This window comes from Mustela putorius, unplaced genomic scaffold (assembly GCF_011764305.1).
Source record: "Mustela putorius furo isolate JIRA1106 unplaced genomic scaffold, ASM1176430v1.1 tig00003909_pilon_pilon_pilon, whole genome shotgun sequence".
In the NCBI taxonomy this organism is placed as follows: domain Eukaryota; kingdom Metazoa; phylum Chordata; class Mammalia; order Carnivora; family Mustelidae; genus Mustela; species Mustela putorius.
Window position 1 is genome coordinate 28,309,089 of NW_025422057.1, and position 26,736 is coordinate 28,335,824.

The 26,736-nt window shown below is 44.8% G+C and overlaps 1 protein-coding gene across 2 annotated transcripts in view; it reads right to left on the reverse strand.

The window, feature by feature from the left end:
* Nucleotides 1-26,736, reverse strand: part of ABCC2 (ATP binding cassette subfamily C member 2) — a 76,340-nt gene continuing 49,604 nt past the window's right edge. The window contains exons 19-32 of one of the 2 annotated variants that reach the window (XM_004749506.2): nt 24,300-24,480; nt 18,765-18,888; nt 18,360-18,495; nt 16,894-17,113; nt 16,593-16,747; nt 13,829-13,984; nt 12,165-12,364; nt 11,161-11,287; nt 8,988-9,089; nt 8,412-8,555; nt 7,383-7,541; nt 6,240-6,406; nt 4,260-4,454; nt 1-3,596 (exon numbers count right to left, since the gene is read on the reverse strand). In XM_004749506.2, coding sequence (XP_004749563.1) covers nt 3,467-3,596; nt 4,260-4,454; nt 6,240-6,406; nt 7,383-7,541; nt 8,412-8,555; nt 8,988-9,089; nt 11,161-11,287; nt 12,165-12,364; nt 13,829-13,984; nt 16,593-16,747; nt 16,894-17,113; nt 18,360-18,495; nt 18,765-18,888; nt 24,300-24,480 — 2,196 coding nt within the window. In that variant the 3' untranslated portion in view covers nt 1-3,466. The remainder of the gene's footprint in view (nt 3,597-4,259; nt 4,455-6,239; nt 6,407-7,382; nt 7,542-8,411; nt 8,556-8,987; nt 9,090-11,160; nt 11,288-12,164; nt 12,365-13,828; nt 13,985-16,592; nt 16,748-16,893; nt 17,114-18,359; nt 18,496-18,764; nt 18,889-24,299; nt 24,481-26,736) is intronic. The other variant, XM_045068793.1, reaches the window with a different exon arrangement.

A 26,736-nucleotide genomic window follows, 5' to 3' on the forward strand; every position in this document is an offset into this window, starting at 1 on the left:
TTAAGGTTTGATCGTTATGTTTATTCCTCCTGTTCGTGCCAGTGTACCAACGTGGAGTTATGCTTCTTTCCCTTTTGCTGCACTGTTACACAACTGGGGAAAATGTGTGCTTTATTTATGAAGATTTTTTTGAATCCTGGAAAAAACTGTTTTCAAGAGGCTCACAGCTTAGTGAGGGAGATCCAAACAGAAAATTATCTGACAAAGTGATAGAGTAATAAGAAATTAGCTGGGGAGTATTTTGAGTTGTAAACTATAGTTCCCAATTCTGGTAAAACTTAAGCAGAAAGGAAGTTTTCAAATGATAGCAGCTAGCTCACTGACTCTCTGGGAGAAGAAGATAGCCCGGTTTGAGTCTTTGAACCCAGGAAGGATGCTCAGTATCGGGCCAAATCCCTGGCCCCTGGTGCCAGAACCCCCACCAACGGAGGTTGGTCATAGCTGTGACTGCCAGATGTCCCTGCCTTGGTGTCCCTGGTGCTGATGTATCTAATTAATGGAAAGACTTTTTATAGGCAGAAGGGAATGGGACACAGAAATTATACTAGCAAAAAGTAGAATGGTTGTGGCCAGGTCACCTTCCTTTAGGGGACACAGGGGTCTGTTGGGCAGATTACCTCAGTAGGATTGACTGGTTTAAGATTCCATTCCTGGGAAGGGCTGAAACTAAAAAGTGAGTATTAAGTCTCCGCTTGGTGGCTTGAGGCTTAGCATAAGTGACCCCGTTTTGGGCTTCTTGTCTCTTTCTTTAACAGGAATTAGAAGAAATGTGATTGGACCAGATGCTGGGGAGCTGTTATACCATACTCAGGATTCTAACTTTACTCTGGAAAGTAAGAGTAACCTGGGCAGTTTTGCATATCTGATCACTCTAATAGACATGGGGAGATATATTTAAGAAAACAACACAGGATGCACAGATATCTATGCCCTTAGATGTTATGAGAATCTGAGAGCAAAAGGGATGGGGGTAAAGACCGAAAACTGGAAGGGCTGGGTGGTCAATGCGATCTGAGAAGAAAAGAAAAAGTGAAGAGTGATGCCCAGGGTTTTCCTTTTGTAGGACTGAATGGACAATGAGGTCACCCCTGGAGGTAAGTAGAGGGAAAATCTTCTGAGTGGAGGGAGTAGAAGCATCTGTCAAAGTAGGGTGAGTTGAGGGTCAGATGCCTGAAGAATATTCAGGTCTGAGTATCTGCAGTAACTGAGTATCAGTTGAACATATGAATGTCAAAACTGGATGGGAGGAAAGGGCTAGAGGTCAAGGACCAAAATATAAGAATATCTTAATGTTTCAAGGGCAAGTGAAAGAAGGGGACCTTCAGGAATAAAAGTAGGAAAGAGCAATCATATTATAAGTGGTTCAGAGTGGGGATTCAGTTATCCAGGGTCTGGGCCAATAAGATTTGAAATGGGAGGAGTCATCACCAAAGTTTTAGATTCAGGCTGGTTCTGGTTTCCACCAGCTTCACTGCCTGTCTTAGTCATCACTTCTGAGAAAAGAATGACCTTTACTTTCTCTTTATTTGCATCAGTAGGAGTAGGTAGGTCAAAAACTCTTTGCCATTGAAGGAAAAAAATCAGCAAATTGATTTCTGGTCCAGGCTCTGCCAGAAATACCCATGTTTTGACTTTGGATACTCTGACCTTTTGTAGGTTATGTGCTTTTCTGAAAAATAAGAGACTTGAACCTGATAATCTCCAAGGGTTCTATCAGCTGGGTTAGTCAGGAGACAGAAACCTTATATTATTTTAACAGAACCATATAAAGAATTAAGCAGGCATTGAAGAAAGGACCAAAGGAAAATAAGTTTCAGAGAGCCAGCACCTTCCAGAAGCAGCTGCCACTGGAAGTCTATGAGAACAAAATGAGAGCGGTCTGCATTCCCACAAAACACAGGAGGTCCTCAAAGAGCCAACTCCCAGCCTTCTGAGAAGGCGCGCTGCTAGTGTCTGAGGAGCACAATGACCCTGCTTCCAGAAGCACAGGACAAACTGAAGTCTGCCCTGCTGCTGGTTATAACCTGCCCTGCAGACAACACTGCCAGGGTGATGCTGCTGAACAAAGCGAATAGGAAAAACCCCTTCCTCCCCCAGCCTCGCAGCTATTCTGCTCTTCCTACAGGACGTTTCGGTCTCTGAGCATCTCATTCAACAGTCAACATGATGAATAAAGAAAAATATAATTTCATCACTGAAATGGAAGTAAAGAATATACTGAACCCAAAGTAATGGGACACACACACACAAAACCCTGGAAGATAAGAAGGGGCAAAGCTTAGGGTGACTTCTGAAGCCTGAAGACTTTGACCTTCGTTGACAATACAGGATGCCAAGGCAAGAGATAAAGCCAATGCCTGTCAAGATAAAGAGTATAACAGGAGACCCTCTGATAAACCTGGACGCAAAGATATATACGCCTTTATCTGTAGTAATACAGATAACCGAGAAATCAACCGCACCCTGCAGGAGGAGTCAACAAGGCAATGTGTCTATCTCCAGCTAGACACTATGGTAAGGAGAGGAAACCGCCTTTGGAATTTGTAAACCACAAGTTGGTTCTTGTGCCAGATATGGTCTGAAGTCCCACTAACTATATGGTTTGAAACCCCTAATAGAGAATTTAATTCAAATCAGTTCTGGGTAATGCCCCCAAGGGACAGGCAAACGCTTTCCCAGGGAGCTCAGCTTTCAAAGAATGCCCACAGATAAAATGCTGGGAGTGAGCAGCTCACAGTCATAATTCACAAGGCACACAAGGAAACAAAGCACCATGAATAAGAACCAGCAGAAATCTCAGTAGTAACCAGGGAAACTGATAAAAAGTGTATTGAATTGGCACTCAGTTTGGCGTTACCTAGTGGGTGGATGCACATAAGCATGTGCTTAACCCATATTCCTACACTACATCCTAAAGAAACTCTTAAACACGTATCTTAGGGGTAATATAGCAGAATGTTCCTGGCACTATTGTTCATAATGGGAGAAAACCCCTAGCAATAACCCTACTGAGCAGCATGACAATGGATACATGGTGGCATATTCACACCCTGCCTTGCTGCAGGAATGAACCAGCCTCACTGTGTGCATTGACACAGATGGATTGTTAATAAAATAATACTGAACAAAAGCCAGAGAAGAATATGTCAAGTATGAGTCAGGCCATTTACATAAATTTAAAAAGATACACCTTGTTTAAGGGTACAGACCAAGCAGTAAAACTAAAGTGAAAAGCAAGAGAAAATTATTATCACAAAATTCAGGATAGGAGTTATCTCTGGGAAGGTAAGTAGGAAGGAAATATAATCAAAATGGGATCATCACAGCGGGGTCTGGGGGTTCTACTGTGGTTGGATAGAATGTGATCCTGCTTTAGAATGTACATTTTACACACTTCTGTGTGACTGCGCTTACAAAAAATCAGACATGATCCCTACAGTCCTTTCCCAACCCGTGGGACCTACTGTCAGAGTGATGTACTATCCACACTTTCAATGCCAGCCTCTTTGGCCATCAAATAAAAGGGACCCGATTTTCTCAGCAGTTCTTGAGGGCTGCTATACTCTACAATCTTCCCGTTGTCTAAGACCATTATCCTGAAACAAAGGAGAAAGAAAGGTGTCAGCAGTCATTTTACATCTTGGCATTTGTATGAACAATCAGGACCAAGACATGGTGTATTCATTCATGAAAGGCTACAAAGCAGTGAGAACAAATGGACGGCAGCTGTCTGCATTGACAGCTGGTTCCATATATATGGCCAAAGAATGGTGGGTTCCAAAGAATCAAGTAGTAGAAGAATACAGTAGACGTCCCTTTACAGAAGTTTTTTTTTTTTTTTTAAAGATAGACCTTGTTTAAGGGAGCCTGTTGTCTCCAAACAGGTTCCAAGATTATGGACATTACCCCCATTTTTAACGTACCATGCCAGAGCTGGAAAAAGCAGGAAGCGTCTAATCATGGTTCAGTGGTTGAGAAGATCTGTGGTTAACACCTGCCCCTCATGGCTAGGGTCTTCACCTCCTCACACTCCGTTAATAATCATATACAATTGCCCATTTTGCCCTCAAGTCCATTCCCTTAACCCTGCTGGCTTTCACTCACTTGGTGTATAATTTTGGACAAATTCCTTGAAGCTTCGGTTTCCTCATCAGTAAAATGATGGTGTTTAGACTTTCAGCTGTGGGGTATTTTATGACTAATGCTATTTCTGTCATTCAAGGGCCCAGTGGTGTCTGTCAAGCTGTCCCCACACTCACTTGTCGCTGTCCATGATGGTGTGCAGCCTGTGAGCGATGGTGATGGTGGTGCAGTGGGAGAACTCCTTTTGGATGGTTGTCTGGATGAGGCGATCAGTCTCCAGATCCACGGCAGCGGTGGCCTCGTCCATGATCAGAATCTTGGATTTCCGAAGCAGAGCCCGGGCCAGGCACAGCAGTTGCCTTTGTCCTACGCTGCAGCCAAGGGATCAAAGTAAGCATGAGCCTCTGGGAGCCATGGCCAATGTGGTATGGGGTAGGTCACATTCCAGATCCGACTTTTGAAACCCCAACTCCTAAATTCCCCCAGAACAAACACCTCACAGAAGGGGCTAAGATGAGGTTTTCCAAACTCTCTCCTACCGCAGGTGCTTAATTTTAAAAATTCATAGGCCTGGGTCCTGCTCTTCTCAAACACGAGGGGGAGGAGCCTCAGGGCATGTATTTTTTAATAAATACCCCCAGGCAATTTCCATGTTTCATGAGTTTGGAAAACCGTAGCCGGGGAACCATTCTTTGGGTCCCTAGGTGATATCCCAGCACATCAACAGCAATTCCAAAATAGGATGGGAGGTCTCCAAGTTCACCACAGCCGTGTCTGACCCAACACCATTAATATAGGTTGACGCCGCATCAGAATGTCCCAGTGGCATTTCTTAGCAGCCTCAGCAAATCCATTCATTATTTTAATGTGTAATTCTAGTCTCAAGGCTAATTATTTGTTCAAGCCCTTCTGCCTCGATTAGAGACGTAGCTATCTAATGAACATGGTGTCTTGGTGTGAGATGCAATGTATGTGGAAATCGAATATGCTTGTAAAATGCAAATCGCTTTAATTTGCTAAAAGCCAGTAATGAAGGCTGGACCTCTTACTTACATAAAGCAGCTTTGGGAAATGATGTGGAGGAAATATTTGGGAATTCGCTAATTGCTCTTTCCTGCTGTGGCCATTAGGGAACATATTAAACAGAGGGGGGCTGGGCTAAAGTTCTGTAATTCTCCACAAGAAAATTTCTGCTGGAGATGAGAAGTCACCCAAGATGAACTCCCAGTTTTCTACTGTAGTGTCCGCACAGAGACAGGGCAAGACTGGAGTTCGGTTGCATGCCCTCCTGCCTGGCCCTGGGGGGCTTCCTAGAGCAGGCTGGGGCCCAGGTGCCAGTCTGGCTTTCAGCTGCTGTCTCTCTCCACATGACCCACCTCCCATCACTCACCAGAGAAATGGAGGCTTCAACCACTCCAACCCAGGTCTGAAATCAAGGCCCTGGTCGCGCCATTTAAGTGTCCCCAGCATGAAGAGAGAAAGAGGGTCGGATGTGGTGTTCTCACAAACCAGACATGTCAAGGCCCCCATGTCATATCTGGCCAAAGGAGCTCCATAGCCCCTCATGGCTGCTTATCTGCTACACGACATTTTCTACACGATCAGTACATATTTGTGGACTGAAGGGTCTTTTGCATAGGCCTGAAGACCCACTTACGTCCTGCTAGTTCCCAGATCCGTTGCTGATGGAAAACAAATGGGATGGCATTCTGTATCAAGGCTACACACTGATGTCACTGATGTCACCTGGGCCCCGATTCAGTGGGTCTGGGGCACCACCTGGGCATTGGGATTTTTAAATATTTCCCTAAGGGGTTCTAGGGACTAAGACTCTCTGCTCTAGGTAGTGCTTCTCAAGCTGTAATGTACACACAGACCACCTGGGACTCTTGCTAACACGTACATTCTGATGAGTCGGTCTAGTGTCAGAGTCTGCATTCGTAACAAGTTCCCAAGGGAAGCCAGAGCTACTGGGCCACCCTTCTGTTCGGAGCTTCCTCAGCTCAGGGTCCATGCCCTGTCTACCACTCGGAAGGCAACCCAGGACCGGAGTAATTCTGTGATCCCACAGAATACTATTAGCACCAGGAACAAAGGGGTGCTTCCCCCCACCTCCTCCCACTGCCTGTGGGGGGAAGTGGGTTATGAAACATTACCTAAGGTTGTCACCAGCTTCTGTCACTTCATGAGACAACCCAAGTTGCAGGCCAGATACAAAGGATTTGAGGTGAGCCAGCTCCAGGGCCTTCCAAATCTCCTCATCTGAGTGGTTGTTAAAAGGGTCTAGGTTCATCCTCAGGGTTCCAGAGAACAGGATGGGATCCTGTGAGTCAAGGGAGGAGGGGGGCTATTGAAGCTCATGACAAGAAAGGGTCTAGCAGGTTTTATTTGTGGCTAGAAGAGGGCAGATAGGACTGGCCCGAGACGCACAGCTCAGTAGTGGTCAAGCTCTTGTGAAGCCTAGGGGGCTTCCACAAGATAAAGGGGAGCTCTCGGTTTTTTCACTGCGAGATTCATTTATGGATTTCCAAGTTCACCTCAGCATATCTTAAGAAGGTAAGAGGAATGTTCCACACCCTCAGATGAAAATTCAGGGTATGGAAGTGAAGGGATCAGGGGTGGGCCGGGGAAGGGACAGGACAGTCATGGAAGAATGTATTAAGCTTTTTGAAGAAGCTGGAGAAAAGATTACATCAAACTGAGTGAATATTGGACAAGACAAAACCATCCCCAGAGACTTGGCTACAAGAAGAGAGGAAGAATGGACCCACATACCACCTCCCACCCCCAGGCCAAGAAGCCTCCAAGGCAGACCTTATTTGGGAGGGTCCAGAGGAAGCCAAAGGGAAGACTTTTTTGCTGATGCACACTAAGCGTTCCACTTGCTGGCAAAAACCTGCAGCAAATTCCCTCCACTGTCTTTTAACGATAGCAAATGGGGAGTATAAAGCTTAATGGTTTCAAGCTTCAGCAGCAAAACTGCAAATGTTGATTGCAATGGTCTTGTGAACCCAGGATGGGCTCTAGAAATGCTAAATAATCATCTGCTCTATTTCACTTCTGTTGTTTTCCTGCCACCTAGTGGTTAGATGCTGGCAGTCACACAAGCCTATCCCCACAAAATGCCAGCGTTATTTTTAAGTTCTAGCAAGGATGTGTCTTAGGGAACGGGCGTAGATATCCTTGGTAGCCTGCAGAAATGACACTGCTAAGTGAATATACATCAAGAAGCAGATGCATATGTTTCCTGCATAAAATCTGTCCCCTGCGGCTGGTACAAAACAAGTTCTAGAACTCACCTGGGGGATGATGGTCAGCTTCTCTCGGAGGTCATGGAGCCCAATGGAAGCAATATCTACTCCATCAATGATGATCTGGCCACCTGCAGCCTCAAGGATTCTGAAGAGGCCATTTGTCAAGGAAGACTTCCCAGCTCCTGTCCTGCCGACCACACCAATCTGTAAATACATTTCCTTTGTACATTAGTTCACCATGTACTTCTTCGGGGGGATGATTTTATCCTGGGCCATTCATAACCCCAGGTGGAAAGAGACAGTGATTGGCTCCTCCTTCTCAAAGATATTCTACAATATTTTGGTTTTGGTGAGAGAAAAAAAGTGCCCAGATGTCAGAAAAAGAGGCCTTCTCATTCTACTTTCTCAATTACTGTTGCTCAGAACCACAATGACTGTTGGACACATCAGCAACTGTTACAATTATGACTGGACATTATAGGTTTTTTTTTTTTTTTAAATCTTTGTTTAGAAGTGAGGAAAAGGGAAAGTCAGGTCTCACATCACTTGAGAACCTCATCAGCAACCTTACCCAGACACTTTTTTTTTTTAAACGTTTCTATGTTTTTACATCAGACCCCAAGTCCTTGAGAACAGGAGCACCACAGGAAGGTGCAGGACTTTGCAGACCAGAGAACTAAATCATTCTCTCTGCTGGGACCACATTGCTGTCCTCACCAGTTCCTTCCCTAGGCTGGGTGCTTCCTGACTTCCCCTCCACAAGACATGGCCCTTACAGGAAATGAGCCCCCATCAGCCAGAGGCGAAGACGGTGCTGCCGCCCCGCACCTCAGGGAAACCGGGAAGGGCTGAGCGGAAAACCCTTCCAGCCCCGGTAAGTCGGTTTGATCCTCTGTTGATATCCTGCCCTCTGGTGGTGGAGCTGTGTCCCTGCACCTTCCCAGGGCAGAAGACTGCCCTGACCCTCTCATTCCAGCCCAATAATGAAAGCAGAGTCCAGCTGCTTTCCACCCGTGTCCAACTGTGTCCTGATCACGAGGACGCACATTCAGGCCTTTCTTCAGCTCCACATACCTTCTCCATGCTCCTAATGTCACAAGTGATCCCTCTCAGTACAAGATCCAGCTCCGGCCGGTACCGCACTTGGTAGTTGTTAAACTGGATCTCCCCTTTGCTGGGCCATCCTGGGGGAGGTCTCTTATCAGTCACCCAGGGTGCCTGGCAAAGAGACAGGAAGAGAAGTGCTTTACATGGTGGCCACTCACTGAATAATCCCCACAGGTCTCGTGTCACAGACTAGGAGGATAGCAGTGTCCTAGCCGCCTGTGGGCATCTGTATGGACTAGAATGAATTAGACTAGTACTTCCAGAAGGTTCCTGCCTTATTCAATCAAAGAAGCTCCATTCCACAGTGCTGCTCTGTGGACTTCCAGAATGAAGACACCTTTAACTTGGTGCATTCCAAGACCTCACCTCCCCCTAAACCATTTCCTATTTTAAGTTTCAAGAAATTGGGTTGAATTAGAGCAAAGCAAACTTCAGAAGAACCTTTGTGATTCCCCGTAAAATCGCTAGACAGGGTAAAGATGCCCTCTGGAAGGGAACGTTTTTCTTTTGCCTTGTCCCTGGGTTCTTCTAAATCCTCCGTACCTCGTTTTCCACTTTTATGTACTCATTTATTCTTTCAACAGCCACAATGTTGGTCTCTATTTCTGACGTCATCCTCACTAGCCAGTTCAAGGTCTGTGTGATCTACAGAAAAAAACCCAGAAAACGAAAGATCACCTCTGGCTTAGATACCAGCTCAGTCAAGCCATAAGGTCAATCTGATGCCCACTTCGTACTAGCACTCTGCCGAGCTCTTTGAGAGAACAGGGAAAAGTGTCAGTGACAGTCCTCACCTCCTTGGGGGAGGCAATGAGACCAGTATGGTCTGGAAGACAAGTAAGACCTCAACCATGTGACGGCACATGAAAGACAACACGAGACCAGAGCGGCTGGGGCTAAGTTGGGGTTGGAGAAGCTGGCAGGGGGTAGAGGGGGACCAGAACTCCAATCTCCTGCCTGGAAGCCCAATGTTCTCTGTAGAAGGAAGAGTGGGTGGCGTTCTATAAATGGGGAAAGCATAAGAGAAAACTTTCCAAAAAGCTGCTTCTTCTCTCTGCTTTCAACAAGAACCCAAGGCTCGGGGTGGAGCATTGACAAGGACCCTCTTTACCCCAGTAAACTCCTGCCTGCAGAAATACGTGTAACCAGCAGTAAGAGCTTGTCCAAGTCTGCGCCAGTCTAGAGCCTGGGGAATCTGTGGATTACTTAGATGCAAACTTCTTTCACACATACACTTAGACCAGGGTTGTTGGTTTTTTGTTTTTTGTGGGTTTTTTTTGAGCAAATGGTGGTTGAAAAGAGGGAGAGTACAGGATGTTGGAGAGAAGAGTAACCACTTTGTTTAGGTAGAACCACGTGAAATGAATTGTTGATATCTGAATGTTTTTGTTTTCATTTAGTCTAACCGTTGTCTTTGCCCCATCTCCCCGAGGTTAATGAGCCCAAAAATGGGGTTGAGGGTAATGAAGGAGCAGTGGAGCAAGGAACTGAATAACTCTGGTGTATAAGAAAGTTCTCTTTGGGGCCCCACCATGATTGCCTTAGGCCTTAACAACTCCAAATGAGCACAGCACCATACAGAATAGACTGGTAGTTATGTAAGCCAATATGTTCCCAAAATATCGTGAAAGATGGCCAAATGACTCATAAAATGAGTATCCTTTAGTGAATACAGATTGTAGTGTCAGCCACAACCTTGGGCACTAGGAAATAATGTATTGCCTAGTCATACTGGGGATACATTATATAGTTTACTGGACTACATTCTTTATTAGAATTTATTCTGTGATTTAAGAAAAACAAAAATAGAAAAAGATATTCAAAAGACTTTGTTACTATTATGGAAAAGAAACTGGGGGCACCTGGCTGGCTCAGCTGGTGAAGCATATGACTCTTGATCTCAAGGGCATGTGTTTGAGGGGCGCCTAGGTGCCTCAGTAGGTTAAAGCCTCTGCCTTCGGCTTGGGTCATGGTCTGAGGGTCCTGGGATCAAGCCCGGTATTGGGCTCTGCTTCCCCCCCTCTCTCTGCCTGCCTGCCTACTTGTGATCTCTGTCTGTCAAATAAATAAATAAAATATTTTTTTAAAAAAAGGGGGGCATGCGTTTGAGTCCCACGTTGGGTGTGGAGCCTTCTTAAAAAAAATAATAAACGGAAAGAAACTCATTTCTCATTTATTCTCTTTTGACTAGAATCAGGCAAAGAGGTAAAGAGGCAGGGAACTATCAGATTAAGTCATATTGAATTGCTGTCTTCTTTTAAGATTTATTTAGAGGGAGACAGTGGGAGGGAGAGTATGTGCACGAGTGTAGGGGGAGAGGCAGAGGGTGAGAGAATCCCAAGCAGACTCCATGCTGAGCAGCACAGAGCCCAGCACAGAGCTCTATCTCACAACCCTGAGATCACAACCTGAGCCGAAACCAAGAGTTGGATGCTTAGCCCACTGTGCCCCCCAGGCACCCCTCACACTGCTTTCTTAACTCCCAAGGGCAACAAAATTTTTGTCCATTTTTCCAGATGACACTGGTACCCACTCAGAAAGGGTAAGGAACATGTCGATAGGTCACACAATTAGTAAGAGACAGAGCCAGGGCTTGAACTTCAGTTCCCTAGTCCCTCTGGATCTAGAAAGGAATCAAGAACACAAACTCCACAGTATACTCTAGACTCAGTTTGAGAATAAGTGCATTAATTTAACTCCCAACCTTCATACTCACATTAAGCGCATTGGACAAAACAAAGCCCACAGTGTCTCCACGGAGGTTATCTTTATAAATAACCATCATCAGGGATGAAAAGAAGACAATCAGGTTCCCAATCAGCTCCAGACGAATTGCAAGCCACCTGTAGGGCAACAGAACCAGAGAAAAAGTGTCACTGACATTCACCTCCTTACCTTAACCAGCAACCTACATGTCCATGGAACATGGGGAGGGATTGAGTTGGTTGGGCTGTGTTCTTACAAATGTCTCAATCTGACTATATCATATGTTCCTGAAGTCTTTTAAAGTTAGGTTTTAGAAAATAAATGGCATTTTAAAGGTACTAGGGAAGTTGGCTACATGAAGAGAATCCTGTGATTCAGGGTCTCTCATACTTGCCAAAGCAGAAGAATGGTCTGAGGTAATTATTAAAAATACAAAATTCATGCAAGAAAATTCTGGGACTCTTTCCCAGGAGATTGATTCAGGGAGCCTAGAGTGGAGTTTGGGAATTCACTTTTTTTTTTTTTAAGTAAACTGTACCCCCAACATGGGGCTCAAACTCAAAACCCCAAGGTTGAGTGACATGCTTTACCAAGCGAGCAAGCTTCTTTTGCCACCCTACAAAGAGTGTCCTGCCTGTGGAGAATCTCACATCCACTTCTCAGGGATGCCAGCTACGAATGCCCAGCTCACCCCGCTTGTTTGGTGCCTGGGATATCAAATGCTTATAGAGGTCATTTGACTTATGATATAGGTTATGTTCTAGTCATTGTAAAAACAAGAACTGAGATTTTCCTTTGAAGGTCAAGGCATTTTACCTAGCTTGGTAAATAGCAAAGTATGCACAGGGACTCCGTCTCTGACCCTGAAGCTCATACTTTCTTCTACTTATGGGACAGCCATGTTTGGCCACAGTGAAATTCACATCACTGGCTACCCCTCCCCTCCCATAGCTAATATCAAACACGTGGAAGCTTAAAGTGTATATTTCAGTAAATACACAGGGGCAGCCTCACCTGTTGGAGACAATCCAGGAGAAGACACATTTCTGGTTGGTGTCAATCTGCCTCTCATTGTGTTGCAGAAATCGCTGCTGGTGCTCAAAGGCACGGATGACGGACAAACCTGACACTGTCTCACTGAAGTGAGAGTAGATTGGGGACCTGGTGACAGAGTCCAGGCGTTTCAGCTGGCGGGAAGTGGCCACATAAAATATCTGGACCCCAAAAGTAAAGAGTCAGTCACATAATCATGTTGCATATGGAATACCTCTTCCTCGGTGGCCTTTCACCTTCATGGGCACTGCCCATATTTGAACAGGACAGAAGCCTCCAGCATCCCCTCTGGTTAGAGGAATGAAGAGAGAGGCACAAAGGAAGAGGTTGGTGGAGAACAGAAGACAATGAAGGTGAGATTATAACCACATGAGGAATTTTGTCAGCCTAATCCATATTCTCCCAAGAATCTGCATACACTGTCCAAGTGACAGTTTTTGTAGCAGCTAGAAAAATGGTCTCCAAATGGATTTTGTAAATTGTAGCTGGGATACAAGGGGCATAGAAAGTGGAGAGGAGCAGGAAATGGCCAGAGAAAGGCATTCTGAGGTTTAGATAAAAATTGAACAGTCAGGTAAGTGACCACACTGTACTTTAATGGTTTGTGAAGAGAGAGATAGTTCTGGAAATGTGTGGAGTGTCAAGAGTCTAAGAACTAGAACTAAAAGTGTACAGTTGGATTTTGAGACACAAGGGTTGAAGGATGAGGTTCAGTGGGAAGAGGTTCAGTGGTGCTACGAGATTCTGTGGAGATTTGTTGAAACCAGGAAAGGGATGGGCATTTGAGTGTCAGAATTCAAAATGTTATACCTGGAAATTTCCTTAAATATCCTGCTTCTTTATTGGCTGAGAGGCGGTCATTGAGGTAACAATGTACCTGAGGAACTTAACACAAATACCAGGGGGTATCACCTTACCACAGGTGACAGGGCTGCCCTTGAATGAAAGTTTTTTAGAATTGTTTTCCCAAGGCGAATAGATCATCCTAAGGAATTCTCTCCACAGCTTGCCTCCCCTCATCAGTTTTTAATATGGGAATGGAGTCCCTTCTTTTTTTTTTTTTTTTTCCTGAGAATTGGCTTTCAAGCCACCAGTTCCCTCAAGAACATACTGCCATTGAGCCTACAGACATCCCATCATTCATAGGCATCGCAGTGAAACTAGAACTACCCTGAAGTGAGAAGAGATCTAGCTCTTGCCAAGATACATCTCCCAGCAGATAAGCCTAAGCCAATCAAGGAAGCAGCCATAGTATATAACCCTTCTAGAAGCAACCAATGACTTAACCATTATGGGAGATCTTACTGAACTTCAAGATCATCCAGAGCCAACCTCTGGATGGCTTGACTACCTCAAGGTAGTCTTGGATCCAAACATAAATCTGCCCCATATAAGCTTCTGGGGGGCAGCAGCTAAGGTGAGATTTTCTCTGAACCATATACCAATTGGTATTGATGTTTGAGCTCTAGACAGTGGCCTACAGCTCCTTGGTATATCAATATAGGACTAAGTGACAAAGATGCTGGATGGGACTAAGTGACTAGCAATAGACAAAACAGAAGATTCTCAGGAAAGAAACTGGGCTTTCATAAGTAGAGAGGAGACCTAGCTGTTTCCAAACCTACCTGAACAGACACATAAATGATGCCAAGAGGAATGATGACCACGACGAAGATTGGAGTGGCCGTGCAGATCATGACAAGGGTGCTGATTATTCCCAGGAAGCACAATATCCAGCTGCGCAAGGATAAGGGAAGGGTGTCATCCACTGTGGAAATATCCTAGGAACACAGAATTAGAAGAATGGTATACTAATGGATTCCTGCCCCATTTTCCTTCTTCCTGATTCCAGCAGAGAATTTGTTTGATTCTGGGTTCTCAGTGTCTCCTTTGTTTAATCATTTCATGATATTCATTTGCAATATACTGTTGTGCTCCTCCCAATAGCCAATCTCATTTCTGTAATTTCTTCATCTTTCTAAACCCCTCCAAACAGACATGGAAGTCACCCTTCACCTTTTTCAATAGACTTGGTAAAGGTTTTTGAATTTATTAAACCAATGTAATGGCCTAATTTAAAGCTAATAGAGCTTTACAGGTAAATCCTCCTATAACCAAGCCAATTCAATTAATCTAACAATACAAGGGGCCTAATTCCATTGAGTGCCTAAACAGAGCCTGGCACATAACCAGCATTCAATTCGTATGAAGGCTCCAGTCAACAAGCCTGGTCACCCCCACTTGACTAAAGAACCATCCTCTACCTAGGAAGTTGTTTTCTCCACCGAGCACAGAGCCTCAAGGGGAGAGGGAGGAGGAGTTTGAATGTGACCCTTGCCTGACCAGTGTTCTAACAGAGTAACCCAGAGGTGAAAAAATGGGTCTTGCTGCCATATTGCCTTCATGTCATGCTGAATAAATGAGCAAATGGACGGGTGGATGAATGGATAATGGTTTAGTATACTGTACAAGGAAGCCTGACTTACACTTTGGGTTTCCCTGACTGATTATTTCTTAGATTATGCTGATTCTACAATTAGTAATATGTGATTATCAAGGCAAATTCAAATTATCTCTGGAGTGTCCCAATCTGATAAGGGTAAGTTTCCCAAGAGAGTCCTGAATGACTCCTGAGTCTAATTTACCTTCCCAAAGTCAAAGCAGGATGCAAATAACTTTATGTCCAGGATTGGCAGAAAAAAAGAAATCCTCACAGGCTATGAGTTCTATGTAGATTACTTTTTACCCCTACTTGGCACAGATTCTCCAGCTTTCTTTCTTCCACCCTTTCCCTTCACCTCTTCTTAGGGGCTCAGCTATCAATCCTAGAGGATTCTAAATCAAACTTTCCTTTATAGGCATGGGCCACCTTCCCCTATACCTCACCATGTAATCAAACACGAGCTTCCTTTTTCATGCAAAAGCAGTGAGCAAAATAGAACAGTTGCCTTACTAACTCACAGTAAGAGTTCTGCGTTCTTTTTTCAGAAATTATGTATATTTTGCAACATAAGAAAAGGGTGTGCAATTTTTGCAAGATTCCCATGAGAATCTTCCCATCTAAAATTGTGTGCTATTTTAGGTTCTGTTGAAGAGCAGAAAACCTATTGAAGTGGTCCCCAATGACCTCATGCTCACCAATTTTGTCCTAGAGGAAAGTGATAAATGCAGACCAATCAATGTGCCCACTTTTGAAGCAGGCACTGTGTCCCCAGAACCTGGCTGTGGGCTGGCCTTTCTTCTGTCTGCTCCAAGATGAAACCAGGAAGGGCCCGTAGCTGCTCAGACATTTTGAAAAACGTGCTCCCTCTTCTAATAACAGAGGACTTAAACTGTGCTGATGACAGTTGACTGTTACTCAGAATTCCTCGCTTTCTTCCTCTGTTTCTGAAATTACTATCTCCTATGCACTGAGAATGAAGGAGTTGGGTTTGGCCCTTGGAAGAGAGCCATCTACAATTTAACGTTTAGTGAGCGTTCCAGTGTTCCTCTTGGGTGCTCGAGAAGTGCTTTGGAATGAGTGAATGCCAAGGGCTCCAGGATCTGCAGTATGTAGAGACCAGGTTTTAGAACCTTATTAAAATTTGGGGCTCCCGTGTGGCTCAGTCAGTAAGCATCTGCCTTTGGCTGGGATCAAGCCCCTACATAGGGCTCCCTGCACAGTAGGAAGCCTGCTTCTCCCTCTCCCACTCTCCCTGCCTGTGTTCCCTCTCTCGCTCTGTCAAATAAATAAAATTCTTTTAAAAATTAAATTAAATTAAATTATATGTGGCTCTCTTCCACAGTTCAGACCCAGTTTATTCTTAAAGTAGCAAAGATAGAAGCAGGAACAGAACATAAACCAAACAAAGGGTTTTCCTGTTTTCCCTTTTATTCACCATTCTAGCCAGTGATCGTGCTTTTACTTGTGTTTCCCCCTCAGCAGAATATTCCTTCTCATTTTGTTTCTACCGCCAACCCCTGGCTCCACCATCTCCATGGCTAAGAAAGTTCCTTCTAGGACCTAAGTCTCATGTTTTCTGTCATTTCCCGCCCTGTCACCCAGGCTGAGCTACTACTGCTGTTCTCTGTCACTGTTTTGTGTTCCCAGAACACCAATCTACACACATCGCTGTCACTGGTTTTACTGTCTTCCGTCATACTCCTCTTATTTCCTTGGTTGTTTCCCTCACTAGATGGTGAGCACCTTAAAGGGCCAGAGCTTTTTGTCTCTGTGTCTCCAGGATCCTTGGGACCTCATCCAGGGTATGCAGGAAGCATGTGCATGCTAAGTGGATGGAGGAACTGTACCAGCATGGCGTTGCCTCGGGCCGTGGGAGAATTCTGTCCCTGTCAGAGTGGAAACACCCTCAACAAACAAACACATCACACAGCCATTCAGGTACTTACCCCAGCAAACCTGTTCACAATCCGGCCTGTGGGCGTTGTGTCAAAGAAACTCATGGGTGCTCGAAGGATACTGCTTAGCAGTTGCCTATGAAGGATGTTTGATGCGTGAGTAGAACCATGGGCACTCCAGAGATTTGCTATGAGCACAAATGCACCTAGAAACAAAACCATTTAGTCAGCAGGATCCGCAGGACTTGTGCCAAGGACACAAGGGCATTTTTTTTTTTTGCCCTGAGTCTAGGCAAAGTACACAGACGAGACAGATTCTCTAAGAGATGGCTGTCATTGCCATCAGACGTACCTTGCACGCATCCCAGAGCTGCATAGACGCCAATTCTCAGGTTTCTCTGAGACGCTGGATAGTCAGTGCCATTATAGGTTTTAGAGTCATTGGTCCAAGCACTGAGCCAGAGGTTGGATCCAATATAAGCCACAGAATTGATCACATAGGCCAAGATGATGAAGAATATCGAATACCATCCTATTGCTCCTAGGTACTTGAGGTAGATGGAGAACTTCACCTGAAAAGCCCCATCCTCAGTGTTAGAAATCCTAATGGCATTTGGTGAGGAATTACCTAGAATACCAATCACAAGGAGGAGTGGCCTCCCCTGGAAAAGTGGATAGCAGGTAGCAAGGTTTGGTCATCTGTGGTCTATTTCTGCATTGGGCCAGGATCATAATCAATGCTGAAATACAGTGCAGGGGAAATAACATCACATTATGTATTATTTTTTTAAAAGATTTTATTCATTTATCAGAGATCACAAGTAGGCAGAGAGACAGGCAGAGAGAGGGGGGGAGGCAGGCTCCCTGCAGAGCAGAGAGCCCGATGAGGGGCTCGATCCCAGGACCCTGAGACCATGACCCGAGCTGAAGGCAGAGGCTTAAACCACTGAGCCACCCGGGTGCCCCATAACATCACATCATTAATGAGCTTCTAGATGCTATCAAGGGAGAAAGACAAAAACAGAGTGGAACGACAACGACAACAACAACACACACACACACACACACTCACACCCCAGAATGGGATGGGGTTTATACTGTAGACCTTGGATTATTAATTTGGACTTATTAATTTGGATTTAAATTTGGACTTAAAGTTAAAAAACTTAATGTTTTAACTTAAAACAAGTTAAATTATTAATTTGGACTTAAGTTAAAACCAAGGTCTTAGGGGCGCCTGGGTGGCTCAGTGGGTTAAAGCCTCTGCCTTGGCTCAGGTCATGATCCCAGGGTCCTGGGATCAAGCCCCGCATCGGGCTCTCTGCTCAGCAGGGAGCCTGTTTCCTCCTCTCTCTCTGCCTGCCTCTCTGCCTACTTGTGATCTCAGGCTGTCAAATAAATAAATAAAATCTTAAAAAACAAAACAAAACAAAAACAAATAAACAAGAAAACAAGGTCTTAGGTTTAAGGTCTTAAGCTTTACTAATTTGAATCGTGTGCTCTGAGATTGATTTATTAGTGTTCTCTGGGTCCAAGACTTGCATCTCAAAGCAGTTTTATTGTTCTCTCCCCATATCAGAATGGAATCATTCATGAAATGTGCTAGGAGGATATACACGGGAAACCTGTCATTCTTGGAAATATGATTTGATAGAAAGCCCAAAGCCTCTACCAACATTTCAATGATAAATTTAATGATTTGCAAAGCACACAAGACTTATCCCTCCTGTAGACAGATAGTCAAATGATCAAACTTTACAATGTTCAGATCCCAAGCCTTGTATCACCTGAAATGGAACTTTTTATTATGGTGCCCACCTTTCCAGTTTGTATGAATTCCTTCTTAATTAGTTTTTGTCCTTTCACTGTTTCTTCTTCCTCCTTCAGGGTATTCACATTCCGAGTTTTCAGAGAGTTTCTTAGGGATTTCCGATGCCTGCTATTGGACCTAGAACTGAGAAATCGGGGGGGGGGGATGCGTTCTTGAGCACATAAGTGCACCCCAAGGTCAAGAAGCAAGCACGTGTCACAGTCGCTCTGCTTACATTGAAGTGCTCTGGGGGAAATCTGCCACCCCCCAGCCCCCACTCCATTCAAAGAAACAAAGGAAGGGCTGAGAGTATCCCGGAGTCCACTCCCCTGGGAAAAGCCCACAGAGAGAAAGAGAATGATCCAGTGGAAATCTGGATGTGCCGAGGGCTGCCGGCTGACGAGATGACCAACCTGCGACTGAGTGTTCGATGAAGGCTGTTCTCTCTTTTTGTGGCTAAGGAGGCCACATCCTCAGGGATTTCCTCCACACTGGGCATCAGCCCACAGTCATCATCATCTTCAGTGTCCTCATTGACTAGGAGACACATCAAAGGTTAGGGAGATGGCAACTTAGAGCTGCAAAGTTCTACAAACAAGAATTCTTTTCTGACCTTGCTGGCCCCTCAGCAAGAGATCCCAGACATACACACAGGCTGGTGATTTTGTTCCAGATTGATTATTGATTAGTACACCGAGGAATACCAGAATAAAGGAGAGAGGAGTTTCTAGTAGAAGAGAAATGTTCAAAAGGAGAGAAATATCCCCAGAAGTGTCTTAGTTTCTTTGCAGCAAGAAAAGAACTTTTTAAGGGTTAGAGTAGATAAGCAGAAGAGTCCTAATTCCTAGACTTGACTCAGGAGGTGAGTGTAAATTGAAAATGCTCTTCTTGAACTTCAAATAACTTTACAAAGTTTTATGAATTTAAAATATATTTTTATTTTTATTCTTTTTTTTCCTCCCTTTCCCCTTTAGAGAGGGAGAGAGAGGAGGAGGAAGGGAGAGAGAAAATTCCAAGCAGGCCCCATGCCCAGCAGGGAGTCTGATGTGGGATTCAGTCCCACCACCTGAGATCATAACTTGAGCCAAAATCAAGAGTTAGATGCTTAACTGACTGAGCCACCCAGGCATCCCTGAATTTAAAACATTTAAAAAACATATCCTGCAAATAAGAAAGAAATTTTAGAAATTAAAAATAAAATGTAAAACAGCCTGGGCATCAGTGGCAATGACAAAGAGCTCTGGAAATTGATAACCCCATGAAATCAATGGCAAAATATATTTTTTTAAGACTTTATTTATTTGAGAGAAAGACAGAGAGAGAGAGTGAAAAGAGAGCATGAAGCAGGCTCCCACTGAGCAGGGAGCCTGATGTGGGCCTGGATCCCAGGACCCTGGGATTATGACCTGAGCCGAAGGCAGATGCCCAAACAACTGAGGCACCCAGGTGTCCCCATGGCAAAATATTGTTAAAACCAACTTTATAACTCTGAAATTAACCAGTCTTGCAACAATCCAAGGAACATTTATTTAAGAAAAATGGCTAAATCTCAGTAAGAACATGAAGTTTTTTGATAGATTAATTTCCTCCTGGCATCTGCTATAGCCTAGAATACTAATAACCTCACAAACATGGTTAACTACAAAAAAATCAGCAGCCTCCTAACTGCTGGAGGGAAGAGAATGTGTTCAAAACTCTCCCAAACATCTCATCCTGGAACCAAACCCAAGTCTGACTTCCCAATAAACAGGACAGGCAATCACTGAGATACTGACTGTTCAACAAGGAAAGGGATTACGCAAGATGAAGCCAAATGAAGAGACGGGAGGACAAGCCTCAAATTTGCCTCCCCAAGATGGGAGAGTCAGGGGAATTTAAAGGTAAATCAAAAAGGCCTGGGTAAAAAGTTGCAGTTGTGATTACTAGTCCCATTAGCCCCTGGATTACCAATTTCAGTCCCTAGAGAATTGTCATTATTTGACCTGCCTGCAGTTCTCTAGAAAACCCCATTAACAGGGCTGGTCTTTATACTTGATCTTAGCCAAAATGCCAAGCGATTCACAGGGCTTGTCTTTATTGGACCGGACTTACTGGAGTTAGCTAAAATAATCAGCAGCAACTGTTTAACATCGGAGTTGCCTAAGGGATGATAACAGTTGGGGCACATAATAAGCTAAACAAAAACTTTTAAGATTTTGGGGAAGAAGATACCCTTAGAGATCTTTGATATTTTTAATGTATTCCTGGCAATCTAGAACGCTGTACGCATGGTTAGGGCTGTGCACATGCTCACGACAGACATGAGAAGGTCATATTCTCTTACCCAGGCTAAACTTCAGACTCTGGGCAAGAAGGAAAAAAAGGTGAAGTAGAATTGTCAACTGCCTATTGCCGTGTTAGGGACATACCTTCCCTCCCACCATGAAGTCTTTCAGAAAAAGCTGAGTGACTTATTGATTCCAGGCCCTTAAGGAAATCTCTGTCCAATCAATAGCTGACCAACCAAGCAGAGACTTCTGTGGCCACATAGGACAAAAAAAAAATACAGATTTCATAAGAATTAGTTAAGGAAACTAAACAGGACAAACAACAACAAATTCTGGCAGGGTAAGGAAGAAAAATCTTATTTCCAGAGTTGCATTATTTAAAGTGACCAGTTTTCAACAAAAAAATTGTGAGAAAGCATGGGACCATATACAGGGTGGGGGTGGGGAGGAACAGTCAACAGGAACTGTACCCATGCAAGCACAGACATTGGACTTAGCAGAGAAAGACTTCAAATTGACTATTATAAATATGTCCAAAGAACGAAAGGAAGCCATGTCTGAGATCTAAAGTATGAGAATGAGGGGCACCTGGGTGGCTCAGTGAGTTAAAGCCTCTGCCTTCAGCTCGGGTCATGATTCCAGGGTCGTGGAATCAAGCCCCGCATCAGGCTCTCTGCTCAGCAGAGCCTGCTTCCCCTCCTTCTCTCTCTGCCTGCCTCTCTGCCTGCTTGTGGCCTCTGTCTGTCAGATAAATAAATAAAAATCTTTAATAAAAAATAAAGTATGAGTTCACATCAAATAGAGAACATCAATAAAGAGATCAAATTTTAAAAAGGAAAACAAATCCTAGAAAAGCACAATAGTGAAAATGAAAAATCCACCAGCAAAGCTCAAGAGCAGATTTACTAAGGAGATTGAGTATATGACTTAATCTGACCAACCCTCTTAGCAGAAATGCTAAGACTGAAGGGGACAGAGACAGGACTAAACGAAGGAACACTGTCAGACTTCTAGGATTCTAGAGGCGGAAAATGTACTAATAGAGCTATCCAGCTGTGGAGGGCTGTGTTATCATTCAAGTAAAGGGAACAATAACACTGGGGTCTGCTACTCTTCAGTTCCATAGGGTACAACCACTGCCCAGGGGTGGAAGAGTTGAAACCACCAGCCCAGGTTGAGCCTAAACAGACAGCAACAGGCCAAACAAGATCATTATCGAACCTTAAAAATCTGATGGAATCTGTCCTGCTAGATTTTAGATTTGCTTGGGATTCATGACCCCCTTTTTCCTTCTGATCTTCCCCTTTTGGAATGGGAATGTCTATCCTATGCTTGTTTCACTACTGAAGCAGATAACCTGTCTGATCTTGCAGCTTGACAGATGGAGAGGAATTCTGCCCCAAGACTCCAGGTCTCACCCACAAGTGACTTGCATGAGTCAAATGTTGACATGTGGGACTTCGGACTGACATTTAGATGAGATTTTGGACTTAGAGTTGATACTGGAATAATTAAGACATTGTGGGTGTCGGTATGGCATAAATATATTTTGCACACGAGAAAGATATGAATTTGGGTATGTCAGAGGACTGGTGTGAAAGACTGAATTGTGTCTGCTGCCAAATTTGTGGTTGAAATCCTAACTTCCACTACCTCAGAATATGACCTTATTTGGCAGTAGGCTCATTATAGACATAGTTATGAGGAGGTTAGATTGGAGTAGGATGGGCCCCTAATCCATTATGTCTGATGTCCTTATACAAAGGGGAAATTTGGACATAGAGACACACATGCATCCCATGAGAAGATGAAGGCAGAGAACAACGTGGTGTGTCTCCAAGCCAAAATTGCCAAAGACTGCCAAGAAACCTCCAGAAGCTAGGAGAGAAGCCTGAAACATATCCTTCCCCATCACCTTCAGAAGGAACAAATCCTACCAACACCTTGATTTGGGACTTAGCCTCCAGAACCATAAGAAAATAAATTTCTGTTGTTTAAGCCACTTGGTCTGTGGTTCTTTGTTATGCCAGCTAATTAAGAAACTAATACACCAAACCAGTATTGATACAGGTCACCTTGCCCTTCCCTTCATTCTGCCATATACTGGTCTGAACCTTGAGTCCCAGAACCAACAGCTAGCAGCGTGTCAGGCATCGCTCAGACATAGTTAATCAGTGTTTACCAGAACAAAGGCTTGATGAGCTGTTTTGCAAACTGACCTTTGTACATAAAGGACAAGATTCTTCAAAGGGGCTATCCATCCATGTGGGTTTATAACAGAATCCAGAAACTCCGATCATGGCCAAAGGGAGGGGGGGAAAGGCTAGACTTAGCATAAGGAAACTGTTGGAGCAGGTCATGGTGATGTGGTTGACTAAGCAATGACTCAGGGGAATCAAGCATCAGATACTGCTCTTTGACTTGGGACCTTTGCTCCCCAGGCAGGTGCTTTTAGTTTTCTCCAGGCCAGTCCCTAGAGTACATAAAGGCTGATGGAAAGTTCTGGCTTCTTCCTTTCTGCTGGTTTGAAGTGCCCCTACCCGGTCTCCTGGGATGGCTGCCAGTCCCTGTCACCCAGATCATCCCGTTTTTTTGATCCTGCACTATCCCTCCAACACTTACAGACTTTCTGGTTTAGGCTTTTCTTTCCATCCCTTGAGCTCCCCAGGGTGGTTTTGAACCATCACATTTCCTGACTTCAATGCCTGCATGAGCCCGGTAGCTACTTGCAGGCTCGGTAGCTACTCCCTCTCCCAACTGACTTCTGGAATTCACTCTCCAGATCTTGCTTTCTCAGGCTTGATCTCCTGCTGGTGACTGCTATGGAAGTAGATACCTAGGACTATGTACAGGACTACTGTTGGCAGATCCTTGGGAAGGTCCTCAGAGATCAGGGCTCCATTGCTGACTAGAACTAATTGATGATCCCAATAGTGGTGGTATTAGGGGCTATTCCTATGGTACACTGTGAGACCATGCAACTGCCATGATTTTTCCCGAGTTGAAACACCCAGTGGTTTTGGTATATTGGTCCAGATGACTTTGTTAGGGCTTATCAAGAATTCTGTGTACAGGGACGCCTGGGTGGCTCAGTGGGTTAAGCCTCTGCCTTCAGCTCAGATCATGATCTCAGGGTCCTGGGATTGAGCCCTGCATCAGGTTCCCTGCTCAGCAGAGAGCCTGCTCCTCCCGCACCCACCACCTACCTCTCTGCCTACTTTATAAATAAATAAAATCTTTGAAAAAAAATTCTGTGTACACTTGGGACCAGCCTATGAAGCTGTCCAGGAAGTGGTTTTAGTGGATTCAGGGTGGTGGGATAGGATGGGTAATATGAATCAATAGAAGCACAGCATCCCTAAAAGGGGGCCCCTGAAGCCACTAGTATTTCTTCCACAAGGGCTAATAGCCCTAAATCTTCAGTCATACCCTTCTAGTGTCCATCGACTGCATGTCAGAGACCATATGAGCAAGATGAGCCCCCCATTTGGCTCAGGCACAGAGTTTTTAGACTGTTTCTTTACAGAGACATAAAATACAGAAAGAACAGATTTGGGCTCTCTGCATAATTCGCTTCCAAATCTAATCTATTGGATACTGAACAGTGCAGAAAGGAGACAGTTTACCAGTCCTACCCTGTCCATACCCAAGCTTTATCCTGTTCCATTCTTCCGTACATACCTGTGGCCTCTTCCTCAGGACCCGACTGTTTTGTGAATGTCTTCAGAATCTTAGCAAATGATCCTTTCTTGGCCAGCAGAGAGCTGTAGGATCCCTTCTCCAAGATGGTGCCATGCCCCAGAACCACGATCTCATCCACTTGGGGAAGAAAGTGAATGCTGTGCGTAACCAAGAGTCGAGTCTGAAAGAACAACAGGGAGTTGTACCATCGCCTTCCCTTAGTGAGACGCTCTGGCCACCACCATCCTTGGCTTGCTCTTAAAAAGGAAAGAAACTGGACGCCTGGGTGGCTCAGTTGGTTAAGCAGCTGCCTTCGGCTCAGGTCATGATCCCAGTGTCCTGGGGTCGAGTCCCGCATCGGGCTCCTTGCTCGGCGGGGAGCCTGCTTCTCGCCCTGCCACTGTCTGCCTGTGCTCGCTCTCTCTCTCTGATAAATAAATAAAATCTTAAAAAAAAAAAAAAAAAAAAAAGGAAAGAAACTAACCTCCCACTAACTATGAGTAGCTAACTTCCAATTACCCAGAATGTCTATCACCTTCCTTGACTTGCTCTTTAAAAAAAAAAAAAGAAGAAGAAGAAAAAGAAAGAAAGAAGGAAGAGAAGAAGAAGAAAAGAAAAACAGTCATCTTAATTCTGTTTCAAAGTAGGGCTCGGTTTCAAAATGTAGCCCTGACCACCTAATCTCTTTTCCTTCCTCTTTCCTTTCCAACACCTAATCCTGACACCAGACCCTGTGTGTAAGAGGAGACTCCTTCCCTGGTGGATATATTCAGTTATTTTCTGTAGTGATATGTGGTTTTCCCTACACACCTTCTTCCAGCCTCCTGGGAGCTTAGGAATGTCACTTGAGATCAAAGTCTATCAATTTAACTGATGCATACAAACCAAATAACTAGCTAACTAACTTCCCCTTCAAATAACCGGCTAATCAACTAAACTAACAACAGCTGCTCAGATTCTTTCGGCACGTTAGAGACACGGCAGGGGAATCCAAGGTTGTCTTCAGCCCAGGCCCTCCCTGGTGCGGGAGAGTTGGCATCCCTTGTACTCCTGTGTACTTGCGAACCACACTGACCAAGGACGCAGAGACTCCAGTCAGAGAAAGAAAAACACTCATGGATCAGTAATGTGTTTCAGACAGGGGATGGGCTTGAAATGGGCCTCTGGAGAGAGGACCCAAACCACTGCCTCTTTTCTCTACCTCATGACCCCACAGAGACCAGATCCCTCATATCTAGAAGATCCAGGAAATGCTCACCCTCCCAGTCTCAGCTCAAAGCCAAGTCTTCTGGGAGCCTTTCCTGAGTCCCCAGGTAAGACTTGGGTATCCCCCCAATGGTTCTATTGTAGTCTGTATAGACTGCCATTAAAATAATTCTTGTATTATTATTGCTCACTTTTCTGTATGTCTTCCCATTAGATTGTATGTTTACTTGAAAGCAAGGACCAGGCCTTTTCGTGTGTGTATGCCCAGTCTTTGCAACAAAGTCAGGCACAGTCAGGCACAGGGTGGTACACAGTTCATGTCCCATCCTTTCGGAATTTTGTGGTTTTTTTTTTTTTAAAGATTTTATTTCTTTGAGAGAGAAACAGTGAGAGACAGCATGAGAGGTGAGAAGGTCAGAGGGAGAAGCAGACTCCCCATGGAGCTGGGAGCCTGATGTGGGACTTGATCTCGGGATTCCAGGATCGTGAACTGAGCTGAAGGCAGTTGCTTAACCAACTGAGCCACCCAGGTGCCCCGGTCCACAGTTCATGAATAAATGGGGCCAAGAGGACTTACAGACAGGAGCCAGAACCCGGAGTAGGATGGAGAGTGAGCTCCTGTTGACTCGCTGATCCAAAGAGGCAAAGGCCCTCAGTGGGACAGCAGCCCACCTATCCTGACCGGCAGCAATCCAAAAGTCTTGAAAGAAACAGGCCAAACACTGACCAATGCTCAGGGAGCTGTTCTTGACAGCCCTCATTCTACACTTACTGCTGGTGAGAAACACAAATCCTCGAGGGGCTCTGTTAGCCCCTGCCCCTTTCAGCCTGCCGTGTCCGGGAAGATGTGCTAAGTGGCCCGTGGTAAGAAAAGCCAAGTCTTCACCTACCACGGGCTCTTCTGACTTGTTCTGGCTGCCTCCTCAGTGCTGTCTCTCAGGTGCATTGCAAGAACCAAGTGAGGAAATGCAATCAAAGTACTTAGCACCAGCCTGGGACAAAACAAATACTCAAGAAATGTTGGTTTTTTATGTTTAGGTTGAGTCATCCCTTCCAGCGTTCCTACATCCTGCTGGGCATCTGGGGAAGCGCCTTCATAGAGCAGAGCGCTAAAACCTGCAGGGTGACCTCTGTCCCACCAGTGAGGTGACTTGTTTGGGTCCTCTGGGAGGTTTTCAGACGATTCAGTTCCATTCTGACACTGACTTCCTGGAATGAGCGCCAAGCCCAC